Genomic DNA, 21,454 nt, shown 5'->3' on the forward strand with positions numbered 1-21,454 from the left:
CCAGGCTAGCAAGGTGCTGTCCCGGTTCCACAGACGACGGAAGATAGTGATAATTTGCTTCATTACCTGGTTGGAAGAGCCCCCATGAATCCAGATTCTTCTGTCTCCAAAGCCAGACTCTGTGCACTTGTTCCCTGGATGAGGAGAACGTGGTCCCCTGCCCCTTCCCCCCGCCCGGAGCTCCTAGTAGGGGGTGCAGATGCCAGATGGGGGGCAAGCTTTTCAGGCAAGGGCCAGAGGGGAGGCGCCATACTGCACTGCCTATGGGGCCAGGAAGAATTCAAAAATGGAACAAGGGGCCACAGGTGTGGCAGAGATGTGAGCTTGGAACAGTATCCTTACTGTGCCCAGGGGGCTGTGCCCAGGGCTTGAGTCCCCTCCCCAGCGGGGCACGCCCACACTCTACTCCAGGAGCTGCTCTCAATCGCCAGATCTTTGGGTTTTTCAAGAGAGCTTGAGCACCCCGATTCTAATGGGAACTCTCAGACTAGAGAGGGCAGCAGCAAAGGGTCGGGATACTGAGGTGGTCAGGTGAGGCCGCCCTGAGGACTGGAGGACCAGAGTGTAGGTGTGGGGCAGTCAGGGAGGCTCCCCAGCACCGCTCGCCGCGGGCTGCGCGCGGACGTGCGCACCGGGATGCGGCAGAGCGCGCGCCATGCCCGCCCGGCGCCGCGCCCGCCCCGCCGCGGGGTGAGTGGCAGGGCCGGGAAGGGTTAAGCCCACCGAGCTCGCGGCGGCCTAGAGCGGCGGCGGCGGCGGCTGCGGCGGCGGCGGCGGCGGGGGCCGGGGCGCGGGGGCGCGGGCGGCTGGCGGCGGGCGGGGGACAGGATGCAGATGCCGGGGGTACTTCCTGCGCCGGCCCCCGCTCCCCGGCCCGGCCCGCTGCCCGCGCGGACGCACGGCCGGCCGGACGCACACCCGGGCAGGAGGGCGAGGGAACGGGGGCCCCGGCCCAGCCGCGGCGCCCGTCTCCCGCCCCCGCCGGCGGGCTCCGGGCACCTGTGGCCGCTGGCGGACCCTGGCCGGACCCGGCTGCCCGGGCTGAGCCGACCAGTGTCGCCGGCCCTCGCCGACCCCAGACTGGGCCACCCGCGCCTTCCGCCCGAGGGGCCGCCCCGAGGCCCGCGGCGCGCGCGATGGTCCTGCCGGACCTGCCCTGAGCCCAGCGCGGCCTCGGGCTCTGGCTCCTCCCGCCCCCCGCCCCAGGGGCCCCACACCAACTTCTCTTGAACTCCGCTCTGCGCCTCCTTTTGGCCTGGGCAACCTCGGCAGCCCTGACAGCCGCAGACCCTCCCGACTGCCCAGAAAGGGCACCGGTGGCCCACCGCCTCCCTGCTCTTTCTGGATGGAAGCGTCTCTGAAAGGAGCTGGCTGAACGCTTTGGCCTTCACCATCCAGCCCCTGCTGACCACGCCCTCCCTAGTGCAGAGGCTGCTGTGGGGAACGGGAAATGCCGTACCAGGTGAGTCCCAAAGGGTGTGAGAGCTGGGCGGACCGGGACGCTTCTCTTCAGAGGTTTTGAACTGGTTCTGAAAGGCTAGGGGACCTGTGTCATCCTGTTAGGAGGGGAGGTAGGACTGGGTGTGGGGACTCTCTGCTGGGGCCAGGGTTAACGCAGGGGAGAGGCAGGGAACCCTCCAGGCCTCAGGAGTCCCTGGGCACAGGACCAGGTGGCAGCTGGCTGGTTCCATGAGTTGTAGTGTTCTGGAAACCTGCCTCCCAGGGAGCTGAGGTGGCACCTGGAACCCGTGGCCTGGGAAGGCTGAGCCAACCCCAGAGCGATCTGGGAGGCCAGGGAGCAGGAAGGTGAGCCGACTTGTCAGGGCAGTGGGAATGTGAGATGGACAAGTCTCTCTTTTTTCTGCAAACTTCCCCAGATGCCCCAGACTCCAACATCTGGGACTAACTCCCCATCCCAGTGAGGGCTGCTTTCCACTGTGGGCTCTCCGTGAGGAGCAGCTGCACTGCTGCCCCTAGGCTTGAGCTTAATGTGGGGGCCTGCAAAGTCAGCTAGTGAAAGGCTGCCTTGGTGCCGGAGAGTGGGCCTGGGAGCTGAGCCACCCTCCCTCTTCCTTTTCCCTCCTGTGGACTGCTCTGTCCTCCTTTCCAGCAGGGCTGGAGCTGATTGCTCTGGGGAGGAGCGTGGTGTCCAAGGCAGAGGTGGGTTGGGGGCTCACAGTGCTCTCATCCATCTGAACAGCTTCTTTCCTTCGTCTCAGCACAGCCGGCTCCCCGGGCTCTGGGTCTGACCACCAGGATGGAGCTGGGGCCAACGACCAGGACCTTCGTGCTGGAGCTTCAGTGTCTTCAGGATGGAGGCTCAGGGCCTGACACCCTCTCAGGTGAGGGGCGGGCAGGGCGATCTCCGGCCTCCTAAACCAGGAGATAAGGCTCAGCTCCCCAGTGATGGTCCTTTAACAGAGCCCCAGGCCTGCCATGGCCTTGAAAGGGCCTGAAGGGTGGCTGGCAGCTTGCTGTCCGGAAGGGCATCTGCCTGGCAGTTCCCTGGCGTGGAGGGCAGGCTGCTGTCACTCACACCAGCCAGCTTCAGCTGCGGGGAATAACTCTGGCAAGTTCGCCTGGGGGTTTTGTGAGGCAGCTCTGCCAGGCCGTGGTCTTGCTGGTGAGGGACTTCCAGGCAAAGCAGACATTCTCAACCCATGCCCCTAACTTTGGCTGCACGCTGGTTGGGAGCTGTGCCATCTCCCCAGCGGTCCCGCAGCCTCCCCTGCCTTCTCACCTGTTCCTGGATCCAGGCTCAAGTTCCTAGATTGAATTCATGGGCTGTGGGGCTGCTACCTCTGCCCCTCATGCCTCAGGTATTGGCTGCCTGGCTTCTCTTTCCCCTGGGCCTCTGACCTTGTCCATTTTTCTCTGACCTCCTGTCCCATGCACCTTTCTTCCCCTTTGCCCAGAGGCAAATGTGGCAGAACCTTATAAGGTCCCTCTCCTGTGGGACCCACTCTGGGCAAACTTTCTATGGTGATCACTGAGATCCAATTCCTGCTCTATTCTTTAAGGGTGCTGAGTGAGGGCTGGGGTGGGGTTGAAGAGTATGAAAAGAACCAAGGATCTGAAGGGTCAGATGGGGTCATGTGAACTACATAAGGACTCTTCTGGCTTAAATATTTAACTGACAAAAATCTTGTGAGGGTACACACTTAACGATACATTTACTAACATATCATCGTTAAAAATGCTGACATTGCTGTCACGAGAAGTCAGGAATGGCCAGATGGCCCAGCACCATGCCAGAGATGAGAGGTGCCCCTGCTGCTCCCAGAGGTGCTGGGAGAAGGGCGTGTCCAGGGGACACTGGATTTGCTGGGCAGACAGGCTTTGGTGGGTCTTCACTCACCACCTGGTGCGAGTGTATGTGAAAACCACTCACTGATCCGTTAGTCTGAGCAAAGGTTGTTAAGTTAACCTTCTAAGAGGAGTTTATTTTCTAAGTAATGATCCCTTGGCTTTATTAAATCAATATATTCCTGGAAAAGTGGCCAGAAAGCAACATTTTATAAATCAAACCTCTCCTTTCCATTACAAAACTGAAGCTGTAATGCTGAAGGAGAACGGATGTTGAAATCAGACTTGTGAATGGGGAAAGCCTCTTCAACTTTTCTGATGTTCAGTGGCATTGCTCAAATCATGAAACTGTATGTGGGTATCGCTCAGAATGTGAAGCAAGGCAGCCAAGCTGCTCCCATACAGCAGGGCTTCACTGGGGGCATATTACCCCTCCAGTTCTCCCTGTGTCCCTAAAGAGGATTTGTCCCCTTTTGCAGATGGGGAAACTCGGGTTCCCAGATGTTAAACAATTGGCCAGTTGCTTTGTTGACTTGTGGCTTTGAGTTAGGCCTTTCCATTCCAGAATAACAGTCTAAGCACTTCCAGTCTTTAGCCTGTTTCAAATGGAGCTAATTGTATTCTTGGTCTTGCCAAACTGCTTGTTAGCTTGCAAACTAATTCCTAACCCATGGAGAGAGGGATTTTTCAAGTGCCTACCATGTTCTTGGGGGTATGTCAGGGCCCTCCTGCTTCTCTCATTAAACCAGCAGTGCTCCCTCATTACAGACAAGGAGGGCTCCAAGCCTGCAGAGTTGGCCAGCTTCTAACAGGTACAGTTAGGGTCTAAGCAGAGAGCTTCCCACAGGAAACCTCATGATCTCTCTGACATTTGGTGATTTCTACAAAGTGCTTATGGTAATAGTTCCAGGCAGCTTTATTAAAAGTTCTTTACTATTTACAGAGAAGATGAATTTCCTTTATTTAATGTGTGATGCTGAGGTCTGAGTTCAGCACGGGCTTGTGGCTTGGCTGCTGGAATGGCCAGTTCACTGCTTCCCACTGGTTGGTGATGAAGCACATGGGACCTCACAGGAATGGTGTTGGGGAGCCCCAGGCACCCATGCTGGTGTCACTGCCAAGATCTCAGCATGGAGCCTGGTTGCAGGAATGCCCAGAGGAGGGGTCAGGGAGCTGAGGTCAGAATAACATGATCAGAGTTCCTTGGGCACATTTCTGAGCCAACCTCACACCTCTTGGCATTTCAATTTCTGCCACGCTGCCATTATCACTAGATCCAGTATGTTTGCTTGCAAAGAGCGCAATAGTGTTGTATCCCATAGTGGCTGTACATGGGGCAGGGTAAGTGGGAAGGCCTTATACTGGGGGTCTGGACCAGAGAGCTGACAATAGACCTTTCTCTCTTGGCTTTCTGCCATTTCCACTACAGGTGGCAGTGGTGGGAGTGAGAGTCAGGAGGAAGAAGAGGCTCAGGAAGAGAGCAGCAGCCCCCAACGGCCAGCAAACTCAGCCTCGATGGGGGCCACTGAAATCACCGAGGAAGCCCAGCCAGGACAGCAGGACTTGCAACTGCAACAGACAGAACAACAGCAAGAGCTGCAGCAGCCACAGCCCCCAGACCACCCAATAGGACAGCAGACAGAGCTACAGCAGAAAGACGGGCAAGAACAACTGCTTCAACAGCAGCAGGAGCTGCAGGAAAAACCCCAACCCATGCAACACCAGCAGCTGGAACCACAGGTGCAGCCGAGGCAACAGCAAGGACAGTTACAAAGGCAGCAAGTACAAGAGCAACAGGTGTTGCAGCAGCAGCAGGACCAGCTACAGCAGCAAGATGGGCAGCAGCAACTGCCTCAACAACAGCAGGAACAGCAGGAAGAACCCCAACCCGTGCAATGTGAGCACCTAAAGCCACATTTGCAGCCAGTGCAACAGCAGGGACAGTTACAAGCCCAGGAAGTGCAAGAGCAGGAACAGTTACAACCACAGCAGCTGCTACAACAGCTGCAACAGGATTTGCAGCAGCAGAAACTGTTACAACAGCTGGAACAGTTACAGCAGCAGCAGGAACAGTTACAGCAACAGCAGTCACAGCAGCAGCAGGAACAGTTGCAGCAGCAGGAACAGTTGCAGCAGCAGCAGCAGCAGCTGCAAGCCCGTCCACTGGAGCCAGAGGAGGAGGAGGAGGTGGAGCTGGAGCTTATGCCAGTGGACCTGGGATCAGACCAGGAGCTGGAGCAGCAGAGGCGGGAGCTGGAGCGACAGCAGGAACAGCGGCAGCTGCAGCTCAAACTGCAGGAGCAGCTACAGCAGTTGGAGCAGCAGCTGGAGCAGCAGCAGCAGCTGGAGCAGCAGCAGCTGGAGGAGCAGCAGGAGGTGCAGCTGGAGCTGACCTCAGTGCAGCTGGGGGCCCAGCCACAGGAGGTGCAGCTGGAGCTGACCCCAGCGCAGCCTGAGCTGCAACTGGAGCTGATGCCCGCTGCTGGGGATGGCGGGGCTCCCGCCGCAGTCGTGATGGCCCCCCCGGGCTACGTGGTGCTGCAGGAGCTCATGGTGCTGCCAGCCATGGCGACGCCCGCGGTGATGGCCATCCCCGGCCCGGCGGGCAGCGCGGCCCTGACCCCCGCCCGGCAGCGGCGGCGGCGGCGCGCCAGGGACCGGCCGACCATCTGCGGGGAGTGCGGCAAGGGCTTCAGCCGCAGCACTGACCTGGTGCGGCACCAGGCCACGCACACAGGCGAGCGGCCCCATCGCTGCGGTGAGTGCGGCAAGGGCTTCTCGCAGCACTCCAACCTGGTGACGCACCAGCGCATCCACACGGGCGAGAAGCCCTACGCCTGCTCCTACTGCGCCAAGCGCTTCAGTGAGAGCTCGGCGCTTGTGCAGCACCAGCGCACGCACACCGGCGAGCGTCCCTACGCCTGCGGCGACTGTGGCAAGTGCTTCAGCGTCTCGTCCAACCTGCTGCGCCACCGGCGCACTCACTCGGGAGAGCGGCCCTACGTGTGTGAAGACTGCGGCGAGCGCTTCCGCCACAAGGTGCAGATCCGCCGCCACGAGCGCCAGCTGCATGGCGCCGGCCGCTCACGGGGCCTGGGCCTGCTCCGCGGGGCGCGCGTGGCCGCCGTGGGACATGCCGACGGGGCGGCGGACAAGGCGCCGTGACATGTGGCCCAGGCTGGGAGGCGTGGCTGCCCAGACTGGGAAGCCCTGTGTCCCTCTCCTTGGGAACGTTACGACCCCGGCCCGTGGGCCCCGCACGTCCTGGTACACCGCTGGGAAAAGGTTTCCATCTTCCTCCCAGATGAGCTGGTTCACAAATTCACCTTCGGAAGCGTCCTACAAGGAAAGGCCCACATGGCCGAAAGAGTACAGGTGCCATCCCTCAGCAGACCCCAAGCAGTACTGAGTTGTTACTGGGTACTGGTTGGTGAAAAGTCTGCCAGAATTTTTCTCGGGAAAATTGGAGTTCCTAGAAATGAGAGCCGCAGAAGAAAACTTTCAGTCACAGATGTGACAGTTGGTGATATTTGATACAGATCGAGCACTAACCAGGGAACCAAATATATGTGGTAAAAAGCACATGAAAAGTATTTGATCCTGGTAAAAATTATTTCAAGAAAGGAAAATGGGAGGAAAAAGAAAGGACACTTATCTGCACTATGTAGAAAACTGATCAAGGCATCAAATTGTCAAAAGTGGCATTTGCCTCGAAAATACTTTCTAGAATGACAATTCATCAGGGTTGATATAATCCTGCTTAAAATCTTTGTGTTCATAATAAGCACAGGGTCAGAGTGTCCACTGGGTCAATGTGCAAATGCGGGAAGTCCTGCTTGGAGTGGAAGGAAAAACCTCCCCTCTGGGGTAACCCAAGGTTTCTGCAAGCTGGGGGGGTGCTCTCTGCTGCCATGCTCCCAGGCCTACAGTGGCCATCAGTGTCCTCTTGAGTAGAAGCCTGTGGCTGAAGCAGAGGGCTTTCTGGGAGTTCTCTCCAAGGTCCCAAGGAGTGGTCCCCCTCTCCCTAAGAGCTCCAGGGCAACCCCACCCTGGCCTCCAGAGATCCACCAGCTCTAGGCTTCTCAGACACTTGTCCCCGGGATGAGTCTATGGGATTGGGACCCGGAGACCCAGGGGCAGGGTTCCCCTGAGCTGTGCTATGCAGGGGCTGGCCCCAGCAGACCCTGCCTCATCACTGGGGGCAGATGAAGAATATTGGGGACAAGGGTTGGAGGCAATAGAAATGCTCTGTATGATGTTTACAAAATTGTCTGGGAGCACAGCACATCCCTGATGGCTGTGGGAAGGCAGGATGGTGGTAAGGTGCCTGCCACCTCTGCCCCCAGTGCTTCCTGCTCCTGACTGCCCGTGTGTAGCTGCTTAGATCCTGCCCCTCTTTTCCTCCTTGCTTCTCCTTTACTAACACAGTCTGCTACATTTTACAAATGTGTTGGTAAGTGAGAAACAAAAAATGAAAAATAAATTTAAATGAAGAAAGACATGGTCCTGTCTGTGTGTTCACCTCTGGATTTTGTGTTTTGCTACTGGGTTTCATTTCTATGGAACATTTAACTGAATGCTGTAGAGCAAGGGACTCAGTTCAGGCCCATCCCCAGTTCTCCTCACCCCATACCCTTCCTGTAGCCTGAGTCTCTTGGCCAGGGATGGCTTGTTCAGTGAAACCCTGCTGGGAGGGGCAGCTACCAGAAGGCTGGTTTTGGCATCTTCTAAGGAGAAGCTTTGAATCATTCAGTCCAGCTGCATACTGGTGCGCTATGATAGTGGTGAATGTCTGCTCAAAGGCCACTTGGAGACAAGTCATGAGCCCTGGGGGCCCCTTCCAGCACTGAGAGTCCTTTGTTCTAACACCCAACCAGTCAGACACTCTTAATAGCCCTTTTTTGTGTCCCCGTGTTGTCCAGCTTTTGTTTCCAAGAGTCCATGCCCTCAGCTTTCCTTTGTCAGAAGACCCTTGGGTGGCTGGAGCCCCTTGACTCACTTGTGCAAAGAGCTGGACATACCTCAGAATTGTCTCCCCCTTGGTGGCCTTCACCTCATGAGAGACGGGAGTAGGAGGAGGCTGCCAGCCAAGCCCTCCCGCTCTTGGCCAGGACACTCCGCCCTTGGCCTGTGGAACCCACTGAAGCATGCTTTGCAGGGTTTTGCTTGAGACTGCACTGTATTTTGCTTCCTCTCCTCCTGTCCTACTTCCCTTCTCTGACACCCAGAGGGGGAGCAGCCTTAATAAGTCACCCATGTGTAAATCCCTGTTTCAAGGCCTGCTTTTTGCGAGCCCACCCCAAGGCTGATGGTGTTGACAATGGGTGTAGGCAGTGGAGTCTAAAAGTGGGATCCTGGGCTTGGATCACTGGCTCATCATAGCAACAGGGTTCTCCTCATAGGTGGTGGGCTGTAGTGCCCCCTGGCTGCTGTACTCCTAGGATGGGATACTAGGTGGGAGAAGACACCCCAGCTCCTGTGGCATCTCCAGTACTTGAGGTATGTGGGAGGATGTCACGGTCAGGACTGGGCAATTGGTTGTTGTTGAGCACAACTAATGCCATGTGAAGGAAAATGAGAGGTTCAGGTCCAGAGTTATCAACTTAAGGCACAGAGGGACAGTCAGAGGCCTCCATGCAGTATTTAAAGAGACCCTCATTTCCTTCAGCCAAGGACCAACCACCAGGGACCAGGCACAGTGCCTGAAGCAAGAGTACTGAAATTCAGAGACGCTGGACTACATCCACATCAGGGCCCTGGTCTGAAAGGAGGGGGACCTTCCAGCTTGGATTGGGGATATCTGGGCCAGAGACTGCAGAAGTGGCCCATTTTCCCTTGCTACAAATATCTGTGCCCCCTGCCTCATCCTGTGAAGACCATCCACAGGTCTCATTAAGGCAGATGTTTTTTAAGACAATACTTGCCTTACTTAAGATCTGCCTACACCTCCCTTCCTGGCCACTAGCCCCATAACAAGGTTCTAGGCCAGCAGTCTGGCTGGGAAGTGCTGGCTCTGCTACGGGAGGGAAGGAATTACTAAAGGAGCTGCAAGTCCTGGCTAGTATGTCCTGGCGCAGCATGCACAGCAGTGGGTCTGGAGGCTGAAGGGCTGGGAGTGGGTGGGAGATGAGGCTGGAGAGGGAGCTCTATGGATCCTGGAGCACTCCTCTGGGTCCCACAGTGTGATGCTCTAGCAAGGGCCTCTGGAGCCAGTCCCCATGCTCTGCTGAGATGGCTCCTTGAAGCCCAGACGTGGCAAGAGCCCACACTAAGTGAGCAGGAGTTGCCAGCACGGCCTTGGCAGAGCTTTGAGGAAGGTATCCAAGGTCCGGAGAAAATAGATCTGTTTTATTTTTAGAAGTTGACTGTTCTCTTGGGAAAGCCCAGAAGATGCTCCTTCCACTGAGGAGAGAAGGAACGAGCTGGCGGGTGGGCGCTCCCTTCATCAGGGAGCTCAGCAGGGGCTGCTCTCCAAGGACCAGGGCTGACACTGGAGGTGCTCTCATGGAACTGGATGCTTTCCTGTCAACAGGGGTGTGAGGGCCCTGGAGTTGGGGTTGGCTCCATGTAGCACTTAACCACCAGGGCAAGGTGCACACTGTTACTGAACTGGGCAGTAGGGTTGGGATGACAAGGAGGCCCAAACCCAAGGGGACCTAGGTGACAGGCAACACTGGTTGCCTTCTGGTGTTCCCAGGGCCAAGACAGATGAGTGGTCAACTAGCGTATTGCTTGATTTATATATCCTTCCCTCCACAACAACAAAAAAGGTAAATGTCAGCCTCCCCAGTAGAAAGTCACCTTCTCCTTCCCAGTTCCTAGATCTGAGCTAGTTCTGAGCCTGAACACACCCATCACCAGAGAAGCTGGGGAAGGCTTTACAATACCATTATTTATGGTATTTGTGTACAGCAGTGATTTCCCCAATCCTTCCCCAAATAGACTAGAGCCATTTCCCTGAGCAACCAGTTACTGAGGGGACAGGATATCCCCATCTTTCTACCCTGGGTTCTGACCCCTCAAGGGCACAGTTCTGTATCACCCCATCAGAAAAGCCCCCGTGCCAGCAGAGGTGCTGAAGGCAAGGGGGTCCTGGGCCAATAGGGGATAAGGAGCATCAGCTAGGGCCTCAGGGCCATTGTGGGGGTGCTGCTTAGATTGGCATTCTTCCCAGGTGGAATTCATTCGGAAGTGAGTGGATATGTGTGGAGCAAAGAGTGGCTTGGGTAGATGTCGATTCTCTGCCACATATCCTTGGATGGGCCTTTTCCAGATGTGGGGGCTTCCCCACCCTGCCCAGCTCCCCACAGCAGCACCCAGAAGCCTGTCTATGCTCCCAGGGAAGGGGAAGAGGCCGCTGACCAAACTTTGTACGGTGTGGCAGTGTGAAAGCCCAGCTCCCTTCCTCAGGTGGGGCAAACCCGAGGCTGCTCCTGCTCAGAGGAGCCCTGGGGTGAGGGGGAAGCGTCTTCCCTTCTGCAGGACTTTGTCTAGGGCCTCCAGCTCCTTCTCTCTCCTGGGCCACATGCTCCTCTCTCACTAGCCTCCTCTGGGACATTTCCTTGATTAACCACCTGCACACAAATGGTCTGCTCCCGGGAAACCTAAGACAGGAGCCAAGGGTGGGGGTGCACAGGCAAAGGCTGCGGGCAGTCTTGTTCCAGCAGAGGCAGGCATTGCTGAAGAGCTCTCAACTCAGTGGGACATGAGATGGATAAATGACGGTACAGTGAGACTGGCCATGGGGAACAGAGTGAATGACTTCCATGGGGAGCCAAGTGAGAGGTCCCCCAGGGTTAGAAGGTGTTTGCAAGGTGAGGACAGGAGAGACTGGAGGGGGAGGCATTGCAGAATAGAAGTCACACTGTGCAAAGGATCAGAGCCAGAGAAGGGCCTAACGTGGTTAGGAACGGTGAGTTTCTGGTTTCTGGATGGCTGGGAGCTAGGTGCTGTGGGAGATGGGGTAAAATGAGGGGGAGAGCAAGGCAGGAGCTAGATTTTGTGGAGTCACATGATTTTGAAGCCAAGGAATTTGTATTTAATCCTATGGGTTAGTATTTCCCATACTTTGGTTATTTGCATATTATATGTATCATATCCACCGATGCTACTATTGACTTAGTATTTTTCTTAAATGACTGATACTGTTTTTTAACACATGTATTTAAAACAGGAGGTTTGTTTCACCATGACAAATGGAAGACCAGTGTTTCCCAGAATCTGTTTCTCTGTCTCTGTTTAAGGCTGGTGATACTTAGGAGCTTGCTGGGGGCAAAGGGGATGCAGACTGGGTGTGCAAGAATACAGTTCTAAATACCAGGGCTGCGACAGTTCTAAGTATTTTGCTCTTATTTTGATGTGAATCTGTTCACTTGTATATTAACCATCTTTTTCTTTCCCTGTTGCATCTCCCTACCATCTCACATAAAATACACTCACAGTTAACTTTATGTCTCAGTATTTAAGTTACAGGAAGTTAAAGGGAGAAGAGCAGTGACATCACCCAAAGTTGAATAAAGGCAGTTTGTGTCCTCTGGGGGAAAAAGCGATGTGTTTTGGTCACTGGAGGGCGGTCGGTCACACCATCTCCAGCGGACGGACTGTTGTCTGTTCAGAGGTTAAGTATGATTTGTTGTTTTGGTTTCTCACATATCTGAGGCCAGGTTAGCGATTGCATTGTGATCCTTTTTCATCTTCTCTCTCCCTTATGCTCTAAAAATTCCCAGTCGAACTATTGATTCATAATGGGCTCCTCAGGAAAAAAAACAACCATTCATGCCTAAAAATAGAGAGCGCAAACCTGATTTTAATTCCCAACAATTTGACTACCTATATCTCACCTTTGAGAAGTTGTCTTCAGGACAGGCTGTTTCCCTTTATCACTGGAGTCACAATATGCTGAATGTGGGTGTATCCCAGCTCCAGCAGGTAGCCACCTATGGAGGCCCACTGGGCAGGGCCCCCTGGGTCTGCCCTGCAGAGGGTCTTCCTCCAGTCTGGAATTTTGTGCAGGTGTCCTTGCCCCATCTTCTCTCCCAGAGGGATGCTAGAGAACCCGTAGTTGAATGCAGGGTTGAGATAGTCTCCTTACTCAGATGGACAAACTCTACCAGGAAGCCCAGGCCTGAGCAGTCCTGGGCCACTCCTTTCTGTACCCCCTGCTGGGTTCCCCTCTGCTCCACTGCCAAGGGTGGCTGGGTCCCAGGGTCTGTCCTGTGTCTGCTCTGTCCCTGTCCACATCCTTACCACAGGTGGTCTCACCCAGCCCCTGGCCTTAATTACAGCTGGTCACCCCAGATACCCAAATCCCTCCTGCCTACAGCCCTGACTCCTCCCCAGAACTTCTCAGCATCTCTTACCCCTACTTGACTTCTCCATTCCAATAGGCATTTTAGACTAACTAGGCCTTCCCTATGTGCCCACCATCCCACAATGATTCCTATGTCCAGAAGCCCAGCCATGTGTGGCCCCAGAAGGCCCCATGAATCAGGCTTGGTCCCTGGTGAGCCTACCAACCCAGAGCCCAGCCTCCTCACCCCTGACCCTCCCCAACCTTGCTCTTGCTACCTAACCACAAGCCAGCCCAGTCCCCAGTCCCTGTCAACCCTGCTCCCACCCATGTCAGCAGCAAGGACAGAAATGGACACCCTCATCCACCACCCCACCCCCAGAGGGACAGGAGCCATGTCCCCTGAGCCATCTCTTACTCTACACTTTTGCCTAGAATAAATGTTATGGGCAGGTCCTTGGTGGGGGCAGTGGGGTAGCCCCATCCAGCAGCTGAGCTGTCCACCCACCCATCCTACCCAGAGTCCCTAGGGCCCCTGCATGCTGACCCACCCCAGCTCCTCTGCATCCTGAGCCCCTGTGTGGCTAGGAAGTTACCCTTGGCTCACCTCCCATTCACAGCTCTCAAGACCGGGGAGTCTCCAACTTGGATTCCTATGTCAAGAATCAGGGAATCCCAGTTGCAGAGACATGTGACTACCAGCCCCTCAGGCCCTGGAAGGGAAATTACAGAGACACAGGACAGAAGGGAGGCCAAGCAGAGACAGCAGCAGATGGCCAAGGCGCTGGGGAAGACCGAGGACTAATGGCTGGGTTTGGGGGTAGGGCAGGGAGAGGCCTCCCACTTCCAGACCCCCCACTTCCTCACCACAGCAGCAGTGGCTCCTCAGGGTGCGACACATGTGGGGGGTGGGCACCAGGGAGTTTTAGGTGGGACACAGACACAAGATCATGTCACATGGTCACATGGAGCTGTTGCCATTGTTATAGGGGTAACATCAAGTTATTGCCATTTGAATTAGGTTTTCATCTTTTTTTTTTTTTGCTTTTCTTCTAATATTTCCAAGTTTTACTGCCATGTGAGTCCTGGGATCTTGCAATGTCGTCTGATATGCAGAAGTTCTCCACCTGTGGAAGCAGTTCCGGAACTCTCCGGGCATTTTCTGACCCAGACACATGGCTACTGGACCACAGGCACATCTTCATGGCCTGCCCGGGCCTTAGCAGGAGCAGCGGGACTTTCCCATCATGGTCCTGATCTCCTCCTGACTCGATGACAGACCTGGAAAGGTGAAGACAAGTGCGGCCAGGATCACCACCATCCATGTGGATGTGCCCGTCTTCCCGGTGGACACAGCCAGGGCCCAGGGCTTTGTGCGGGTGAGGCCCCATGCAAGGGCTCCACCTCCACCTTCCACCTGCAATTTCAGCCTCATCAAGTGGTTCTCTGACTTGAATCAGCCTTTGTCACCTTCTCCCCTGCACGGGGAGCTCTTCTTCTCTGTTTAGATCACACTTCTGCCGTTTTGCGCTGGCAGCCAGTTATGCCTGACTCATCCATATGTGCTGGGAGATGTAAGAGGAAAATGCAGAGCATTAAGAAGAGAAGTTTTACTTGGGAAGTTTTGCAAAGGAGTCTCACAGGCCTGGCTCATTACGTGAAAAAATAAAATGGGAATTAAAAAAAAGAAAAAAACATTTCTAAGAGTATAATTAGTCTTAATTTTTCATGTAGTGATCATATCTGCAAGGGTTTGCAAAAGGTGGGGTGACAGTTGTTTTTGTAAGTGGGGCAGGAAAGGGTTCAAGGTTTTATCTATTTTAGGGACTAGTGCAGGACACAGGGACACAGGTGTGAAGTCACAATAAGGGCAATAAGGAAGGGTGTCATTTGCTTTCTTAGCCATTAGCTACATCTCTCTTTGGGCTGTGTATTTGTGCCATATCAGGAGCTGGCTGGCTAAGCTCAGAATTCTCTGGTAAAACAGAATCTCAGGGAATAAGATGAAGTCAAATCTGTAAAACAGAAAAGAGCTTAACACTTACGATTGGTCATTGTTTCCTTTGAGTCCCCTTGGTGTCCTTTTGGAAATGGCATAGTCCTCCAAGGAGGACTTCAGGATTGGAATTCTGGGCACCAGTTACCATGTGGCAGTTTCCCTTGCCTGTAAAATGGGAGCAATGTGTCTATTGTTCTGGGTTACTGTGTATCAAGTGGATGTAACAACTGTAAATGGACCTGGTACACAGTAGGCATTTGGAATGTTTTTTGCATCTAAAACAAGGAAAAGACTAAACAATACTCTTTTCTCTGGTTGAGTTTCCTATGAGATAAGGCTTTCTACCATTCGAATGTTACAAAGTTTAGACATTGTAAAAATGAAGACTGGGTAAGCCCCCAACATGGTAGGGCTCCTGGAGTTAAACTCACAAACTGGGCCCATTGGAGTTTTTAAGTCTCAAAGTCATCCTTACTGAGCCTCTGACAATTTATCAATTACAGTTTAAGCCTCCCTGCCCCTGCTCTGCTCCTGGGCTTCTCTTCCAGCAAGCTGTGATTTTCCCTATCTCCTGTCAGTCCCTCCAGTTTGGGGTGCAGCAGTTTGCCCTGTGACCTCAATTCTCTGATAGCTCTAAGACGAATGGTTGGTGACTTTTTCCTTGTGAGGATGGAGTAGTGACTTCCAAGTTCCTTACAGGTGGGTCCACAAACTGGAAGTCCAGCTAAATTTATTTTAAAAGACCATTTAAATCCTGTAAATGGGAAACCAGTGCCAGTTGACATAAATAGAAGGTAGCTGTAAAAATAAATATAATGCAAACAGAATTATGTTAAATCATGCTGAGATCCAGTTGCCTGCTGAAAATTCCAAATTCAAGGCCTACTCTCTGTTGGAAAGGAAAATGAGCACTTGTCCCAGAGGTATGAAGACCAGCCAGTCCTGCAGAGAGACACGCTCTTTGATGTTATCAGAAGATGTGAAAGAGAAGCAAAAATTTAACAACTGCTTCAGAGTGAAATTCAGTGTTACTCAAAGTCCTTTCCCAGCACCTAAAATGGTCTCTGTCTCAAGACCTACAAGAGAAATTTTAAATTCCCTATCTCAGAGTAAAAGCCATTTCAGATTCTCCCTGGCCCCTCCTTATCTTCCAGGCTCTTCCCTACCTTATACTGACAGGTGCTAAGAACTGTCCATAAACCCATGTACCCTCCCAGTTTACTCTCAATGTATTTATCTATTTCAGGAATAAGTAAGCAGTTAATGGTGCAGTAAGTAAATATACAATACAAATCAAATTCAAACAATGCAATTTCAACTGCGCACCAGTGTTTTTTATCTCTTTGCCTCCTGCTCCTCACTACAAGGCTTAGGACACAGCTGAGGGAGCCCATCAGCAGAAGGGAGGGAAGAAATGGGGGGTTAGGTTGCCCATGGCCTTGGGGAGCTGCTGGCTCAGCCCTGGACCACTGTCCTCAGGATGCCTCTGACCTGAGGACAATAATATCTTCATCTGTATAAGCCGTTGCTTAGGTAGACTTTTGTATAACTCCCTGCTGAGCTCAATCTTGACAGATTTCCCAAATTCACCTGGAGAAGTAATTTAAAAACACATAAAAATAAGATGTAAGAAATCAAATGGTCTCCCAAAATGTGTTTTTACGCTATTACAACTTCCATGTCACTGTTACATATCTATAAACAGTTTGGGGCATATAAAGATGTATTCATGAAATTGAGTTCACCAGCAGTGTCATAGGCTATGCTCCTGTTCTGCCCTTCATGGTGGATGCCGACAGTGAGAAGACTGTCAGCCTACTTAGTGCTGTAGTGAAGCTCATTATGTGTGTCCACCTTCCTGGGGCTTACTAGCAGGGACACGGGGACATGGGAGGTACAAGGCATCTGGGGTTTTTGGAATTCTGTGAGGTCCAGGACGTCTCCACTGGCATGTACCTGCGTTGGACTAGCCCTGCCTCTGCATGGACCTCCTGCAGGGGTGCACTGCCTTCAGGGACTGATTCGTTGGCTGGGCAGAGCTTACTCCTGCTCGGCTCTCATGACTTGCTCAGCTCTCTCTTCTTGCAGAAAGCCCTCCTGGGCTTCTCCTGAGCTCTTACACCAGGGACTGGCAAGGAGCCTGGCCCAGAGAGGGGCCGACCAATGTCCCCACTTAGCCACCATGTGTCTGGCCTGGGGAGAAAGCAGAAATGCTACCATTAAAGAGAATCAGAGCCAGACAGTAGATAAAGTGGTAAAAAAAAAGAAAAAAAAAAGATTTTATTTAGGACCAAATGCAAGGGAGGAAGAGACCTCAGGATAGAACTGAGTTCAGTCCTGACTACAGCAGGGACAAGCTGGAATTTGCAGCCTAGGAGCAGGGTGGGTGGAAGTTGGTGGATGGAAAATTAATAAGAGAAAAGAGACATCACAGGTAGGAGGATTCTAGTTAAACAGACCAGACAAGATTCTTGCTGAAGGCAGGCCAGGGTGCTCAGATATTACCTGGGGGCTGTGAGGGTGAGGGCTCTGATCAGGCTTCAGGATGGGGATTCTGACAAAACCAACTTGACAGGATTTTTGCTAACACTGGGTGATGCAGGCAGGCTTGGAGCCCCAAAGTCAGGGCCTGATGAAAGTGAGGCTCAGATTCAAAGTTCTGTCAGGGAGAGTCGTTGTTACCCCCTTGTGGCTGTCTGCATTCTGGACTCCACCCCTGCCTCTTTCTGCTTTGTTGCAGGGGCCTGGACTTGACCCTCTGCTCCCATTTGGTGGGCACTTTTTTGTCCTCACTGTCTGCTACCCCTGTCTCTTTCTGGGTCTTGCTGTCCCCATTGTCCCTGCCGGCCTTGTCCCCATTGGCTCAGCAGACCCTCTCTCCCTGCCTGCTGTGCGACACCTGAGGTGGGGTGGGGGGGTGGGCGGGGGTCTCCCATGATGGGCAGGTGCAGGCAATTGAGGGGCTGAGGCAGGGAGGGGCTTCCCCGGAAGGACGATGGCTCAGTCCTTCGCATGGTGTCGAGGACCATGGGACCGAGGGATGTTCCCAAAGTGATCATGCCCCCCTGCAATGCCCCTTCCACAGCTGAATTGTGCCACCCTGTGCTATGGACTGAATGTGGTGTCCCCCACAATTCACATGCTGAAACCTAATCCCCAGGGTGGTGGCATTAGAAGGGGGCATTTGGGAGATGATTCGGTTGTGCAGGTGGAGCCTCCACCAATGGGATTAATGTCTTATAAAGGGGACTCCAGAAAGAACCTTCACCCTTTCCATGTTATCTGGGTGCAGTGAGAAGGCGCCAGCTATGAACTAGCAAGTGGGTTCTCCCCAGACCCTGAATCTGCTGGCAATTTGATCTTGGACTTCCCCAGCCTTCAGAACTGTGAGAAATAAATTGTTTAAGCTGCCCAGTCTGTGGTATCTTTGTTGCAGCAGTCAAAGAGACTTCGACATTTGGAAAGTGAAAGCCTTGTCACTTTCCACCTGGGGATCTCAACAGCCTTTGGACAGCAACCTGTCATCCACCTGGACCCCTGCCAGGGCCCCTAGCCATTTTGGTAAATCACCCCCTGCCTGATGCCTTGGGTGGCTGCTTGCAGCCATGGAGCCCCTAGTAAGATGTGAGGCTCCCCACAGGATGGCCCTGCTCGGTGACTTGCCAAGCTCCCCTCCTCCAGGCTCCTGCTCAGGTCAGGTCTCCTGTGTCCCACTGCAACACAGTGTCTGGCCATCTCAGGTGTGAAATACCGCTTGTCCCAACTCCCTCAGCTCCTGGCCCACAGCTCTCCACTGCACCTCACTGTCGGGACTTTGAGACTTGCCTTCCTCCAGGCCTGGGGGTCCCTCACTGCTGTCCCCCTGCAGACCAGCTGGGTAGCACAGTGCAGGAGGAGCTCCAGCTAGGGTGAGCTCTTGCGTCTGGCAGGAGCCGCTGCTTCCTCTCTGTCCAGCCCACCTCAGCCAGACCCTTCCCAACCCCTACTGGAAAAGAGCTGCTGACTCACAGGTCAGTCAGGCCGGACCCAGCAGCAAAGTTCAGTTTGGGTTTTGGTTTTTCTTGTCCTTGCTCCTTCCTGCCCTCTCAGAGTGCACAGGCCCAGGCAGGCCTTGGTCTCAGGACACACTGCCAACCATACTCTCCAACCCCTTCCATCTCATAGGCAACTAGGTAGGGGGTGCACCAGCCCCTGATACAGGCCCACCCACCCTTCCATCACCACCTCCTGTGGGCAGAGGGCTCCCCTCCTCTAATATTCCCTGTGTTTCCAGCCCACTAGCTGCCCCGCAAAGGCAGGCAGTTGGCAGAAGGGGGCAGGTCTAGACCCCAGCCCATCATATCAAAAAATGGCATCAAATACCTTCTGGATTCCTATGCATCCTTAACATAGAATACCAACGTCTTGTCTACATTTTATCAAAGGGCTCTCTGTCACTGCCAGGCAGGATTGTAATTTTGGGCTCTCACAGGCCCCATGGTGAATTGAGCCGGCCCTAAGTGGTGTCTCCCAGTGGGTGGGGCAGTGCCTTAGCTGAGCCTGGTCTCCTGTGTTTGGTCACCACAGGCTTCCCTGGGGACACAATTGCCCTTGATTTTGCTCTTGCCGGTCCCCACCACCACTAACCTCTGTCCCCCCACAGCCCGGGGACCTCCCACCCCCACTCCATCAGCTTTCCTTCCTCAATCTACAGCCCTTTTGCCCCCATCAGGGTCTCAACTCCTTTTGCACAGATTCTTAGGACCTGGTGAGCCACGGGGGCCATGTGGAGGCCTCCCTCTCCCCCACCCTCCCCACCAACTGGACAACAGGGCCTCAGGACGCCATAGGGGGCCTGAGAACCCACAGGAAGGGGTGGCCAGAGAAGGCCCACGGCCAGGACTGGCCAGGGCAAGATCTGTGAAACCCAGGTAGCAGGGCCACACAGTGGAGTAAAGGGGAGGAAAGGAGGCAGGCAGGCTAGGAGCTGGGTCTCCTGCCCCCCAGCACCCATGCGAAGAGAGGTCACCTGGCTGGGACCCTGCCTTGTGGTCATGTCTGGGGCCCCTGTGTATAGGCCCCTGTGTACAGACCCCTGGGCAGCTAGCCTGTGCGGGCCACTCTGGACTCAGGTGGTTGGGAAGGTCAAGGCCAAGTGACTTCAGGACACCAGAGGCCCAAGTGTGGCCCACTTGGGATAGCCTAGCACTACCCTGAGTCAGACCCAGGAGAGGGTCATTTGCAGAGGCTCAGCTAGTCTGCGGTGGGTGGCAAGGCCTGCACCCAAGCTCCAATCTGGGTCCAGTGGAAAACTGACCTACAAGGAATGGGGTCAAGTGGGGTCATAAGAGTGGAGAATTATATTTATTTGACTATAAAATAAACACAGTGGCTTAGGTTTCATTTCACAGACTAGTGGGCAGTCTATTGAGCATACCTTGCTTCTGAAGTCACAGGTGTGGGTCACCTCAGGGGAGTGTTCCAAGCCTAACTTTGACCTGGGACACACTGAACTGGACAGACTGTAGGGCTTCTGTGTGGCTGCATCACTCAGTTCCAGGGTGGGGGGCTTTGGGGACTGCCTGTCATGGGGCAGGAGGAAGGAGGGGCCCTGGGGACCATGGGGGGACTCTCAGGGAGGGAAGGAAACTGAGGGGCCAGGGGCACAGCTTTTTTCCTTAGCCTCTGGAGGATGGCAGCCTTGGGCAGGGAGGAGCCTTCATGGAGGGCAGGGCCTGCTGAGCTGATTGAGACTGGTGTACTCCATGTGTTTGAATATCTCTGCTGAGAAGGAAGGGGAAGAAATCAGGTCTTGGGCTAGGTATCAGGTAGGGACAAGCCAAGAGATCTGAGGAGGTAGGGCATGATGCATGGTCCCTGCCTGACAAGACGACAGGTTCTAAACCAGGGATGGATTTACCTGTGCATAACCAAAGCGGAGAGAACCACAGGATCAGGCAGGTGGCGCCATATGGAAGCGGGTATTGAGAACAGCAAGGCCCAACCTCATCCATGCAGCTGGTCACTTCTCAGGGCCCCTGGCCAATGCCCTGCAAACCATGGGCTCTGTGTTGGCAGAATTTATGATTCTTTCCATCTTTTTACAAGAGACCTTCAATTTTTAAGTGTAAGTTATTAATTTTAAGACATTAAAAAAAATACCAGGAGCCAGACACAATCATTGTGAGGAGTTAGGTTCAGCTGGAGGCTGGGCAGCTGGTGCTTTGGGCTCAGGAAGGCTGCACCCTGCTGTGGCACAGAGGTGAGAGTCTTCCCTGGCCTGAGCAGCTGACGGCCAGGGGCTGGGTTTCTGGCAGGCGCAATCTGTTATTTCAGGCAGGTGTAAGCCTGCTGGGAGCCTAGTCAGGTGCTATCCTGTCTTGAAGGTCCAAGATATAAGAATAACAGTGCCCATTTGGTGGGAGCTGGAGAGGAAGCAGGGCCACACCATTTCTGACTGTGGCTGCAAGCCAGGCTGGAAAGGGGCCCCGACCTCTGTGGGGACAAGAGGTCACCATCAGGCCCCAGCTGCATCTCCTGGGAGTGGATGCAGACAGGTTTGGGTAGGGCTTCGGTTGGCCTCTGAATCCAGTTCTCACCTTCTCACAGCTTCTAAGGCCACCTATATCTTCTACCTCCTTCTGCTTGGAAGACTTTTCCCTTCTCAGAGGTGGCCCTCCCCGTGGTCGTGATCACAAGTCCCTCCAGGTGAAGCCTCCTGTCAATGCTTTTACTGCATTCATTCAGCTGCCAAGGCCCCCTTAGTCCTCGTCTTCTACCATTCTGAGTACCTCTACCACACACACTCAGTTTACTCAGCATTGGCCTTTCATGCACTAGTGGCCCCGGAAATGGGGCTGGTGAGTAGTGAGCACCTGGCC

The 21,454-nt window shown here is 54.1% G+C and overlaps 1 protein-coding gene across 2 annotated transcripts; it reads left to right on the forward strand.

The window, feature by feature from the left end:
* Positions 1–1,323: 1,323 nt before the first annotated feature.
* ZNF853 (zinc finger protein 853) lies at positions 1,324–7,805 on the forward strand. Of its 2 annotated transcripts, none has more exons than XM_036896986.2 (3): positions 1,324–1,462; positions 2,225–2,342; positions 4,736–7,805. In XM_036896986.2, the coding sequence occupies exons 1-3, from the start codon at positions 1,451–1,453 to the stop codon at positions 6,469–6,471; spliced, it is 1,866 nt and encodes a 621-aa protein (XP_036752881.2). In that variant the 5' UTR covers positions 1,324–1,450; the 3' UTR covers positions 6,472–7,805. The 2 variants fall into 2 exon arrangements, with proteins under 2 accessions (XP_036752881.2, XP_036752882.2); XM_036896987.2 differs by having other exon boundaries at positions 1,329–1,462; positions 2,220–2,342.
* The last annotated feature ends 13,649 nt before the right edge of the window (positions 7,806–21,454 follow it).

Source organism: Manis pentadactyla, chromosome 10 (genome assembly GCF_030020395.1).
Source record: "Manis pentadactyla isolate mManPen7 chromosome 10, mManPen7.hap1, whole genome shotgun sequence".
Lineage (NCBI taxonomy): Eukaryota > Metazoa > Chordata > Mammalia > Pholidota > Manidae > Manis > Manis pentadactyla.

Bases quoted from the DNA above. Each gene is read 5' to 3' on its own strand.
- ZNF853 (XM_036896986.2), top strand. The intron at 2,343-4,735 runs GTGAGGGGCGGG...TTTCCACTACAG, and splicing joins AGGGCCTGACACCCTCTCAG to GTGGCAGTGGTGGGAGTGAG.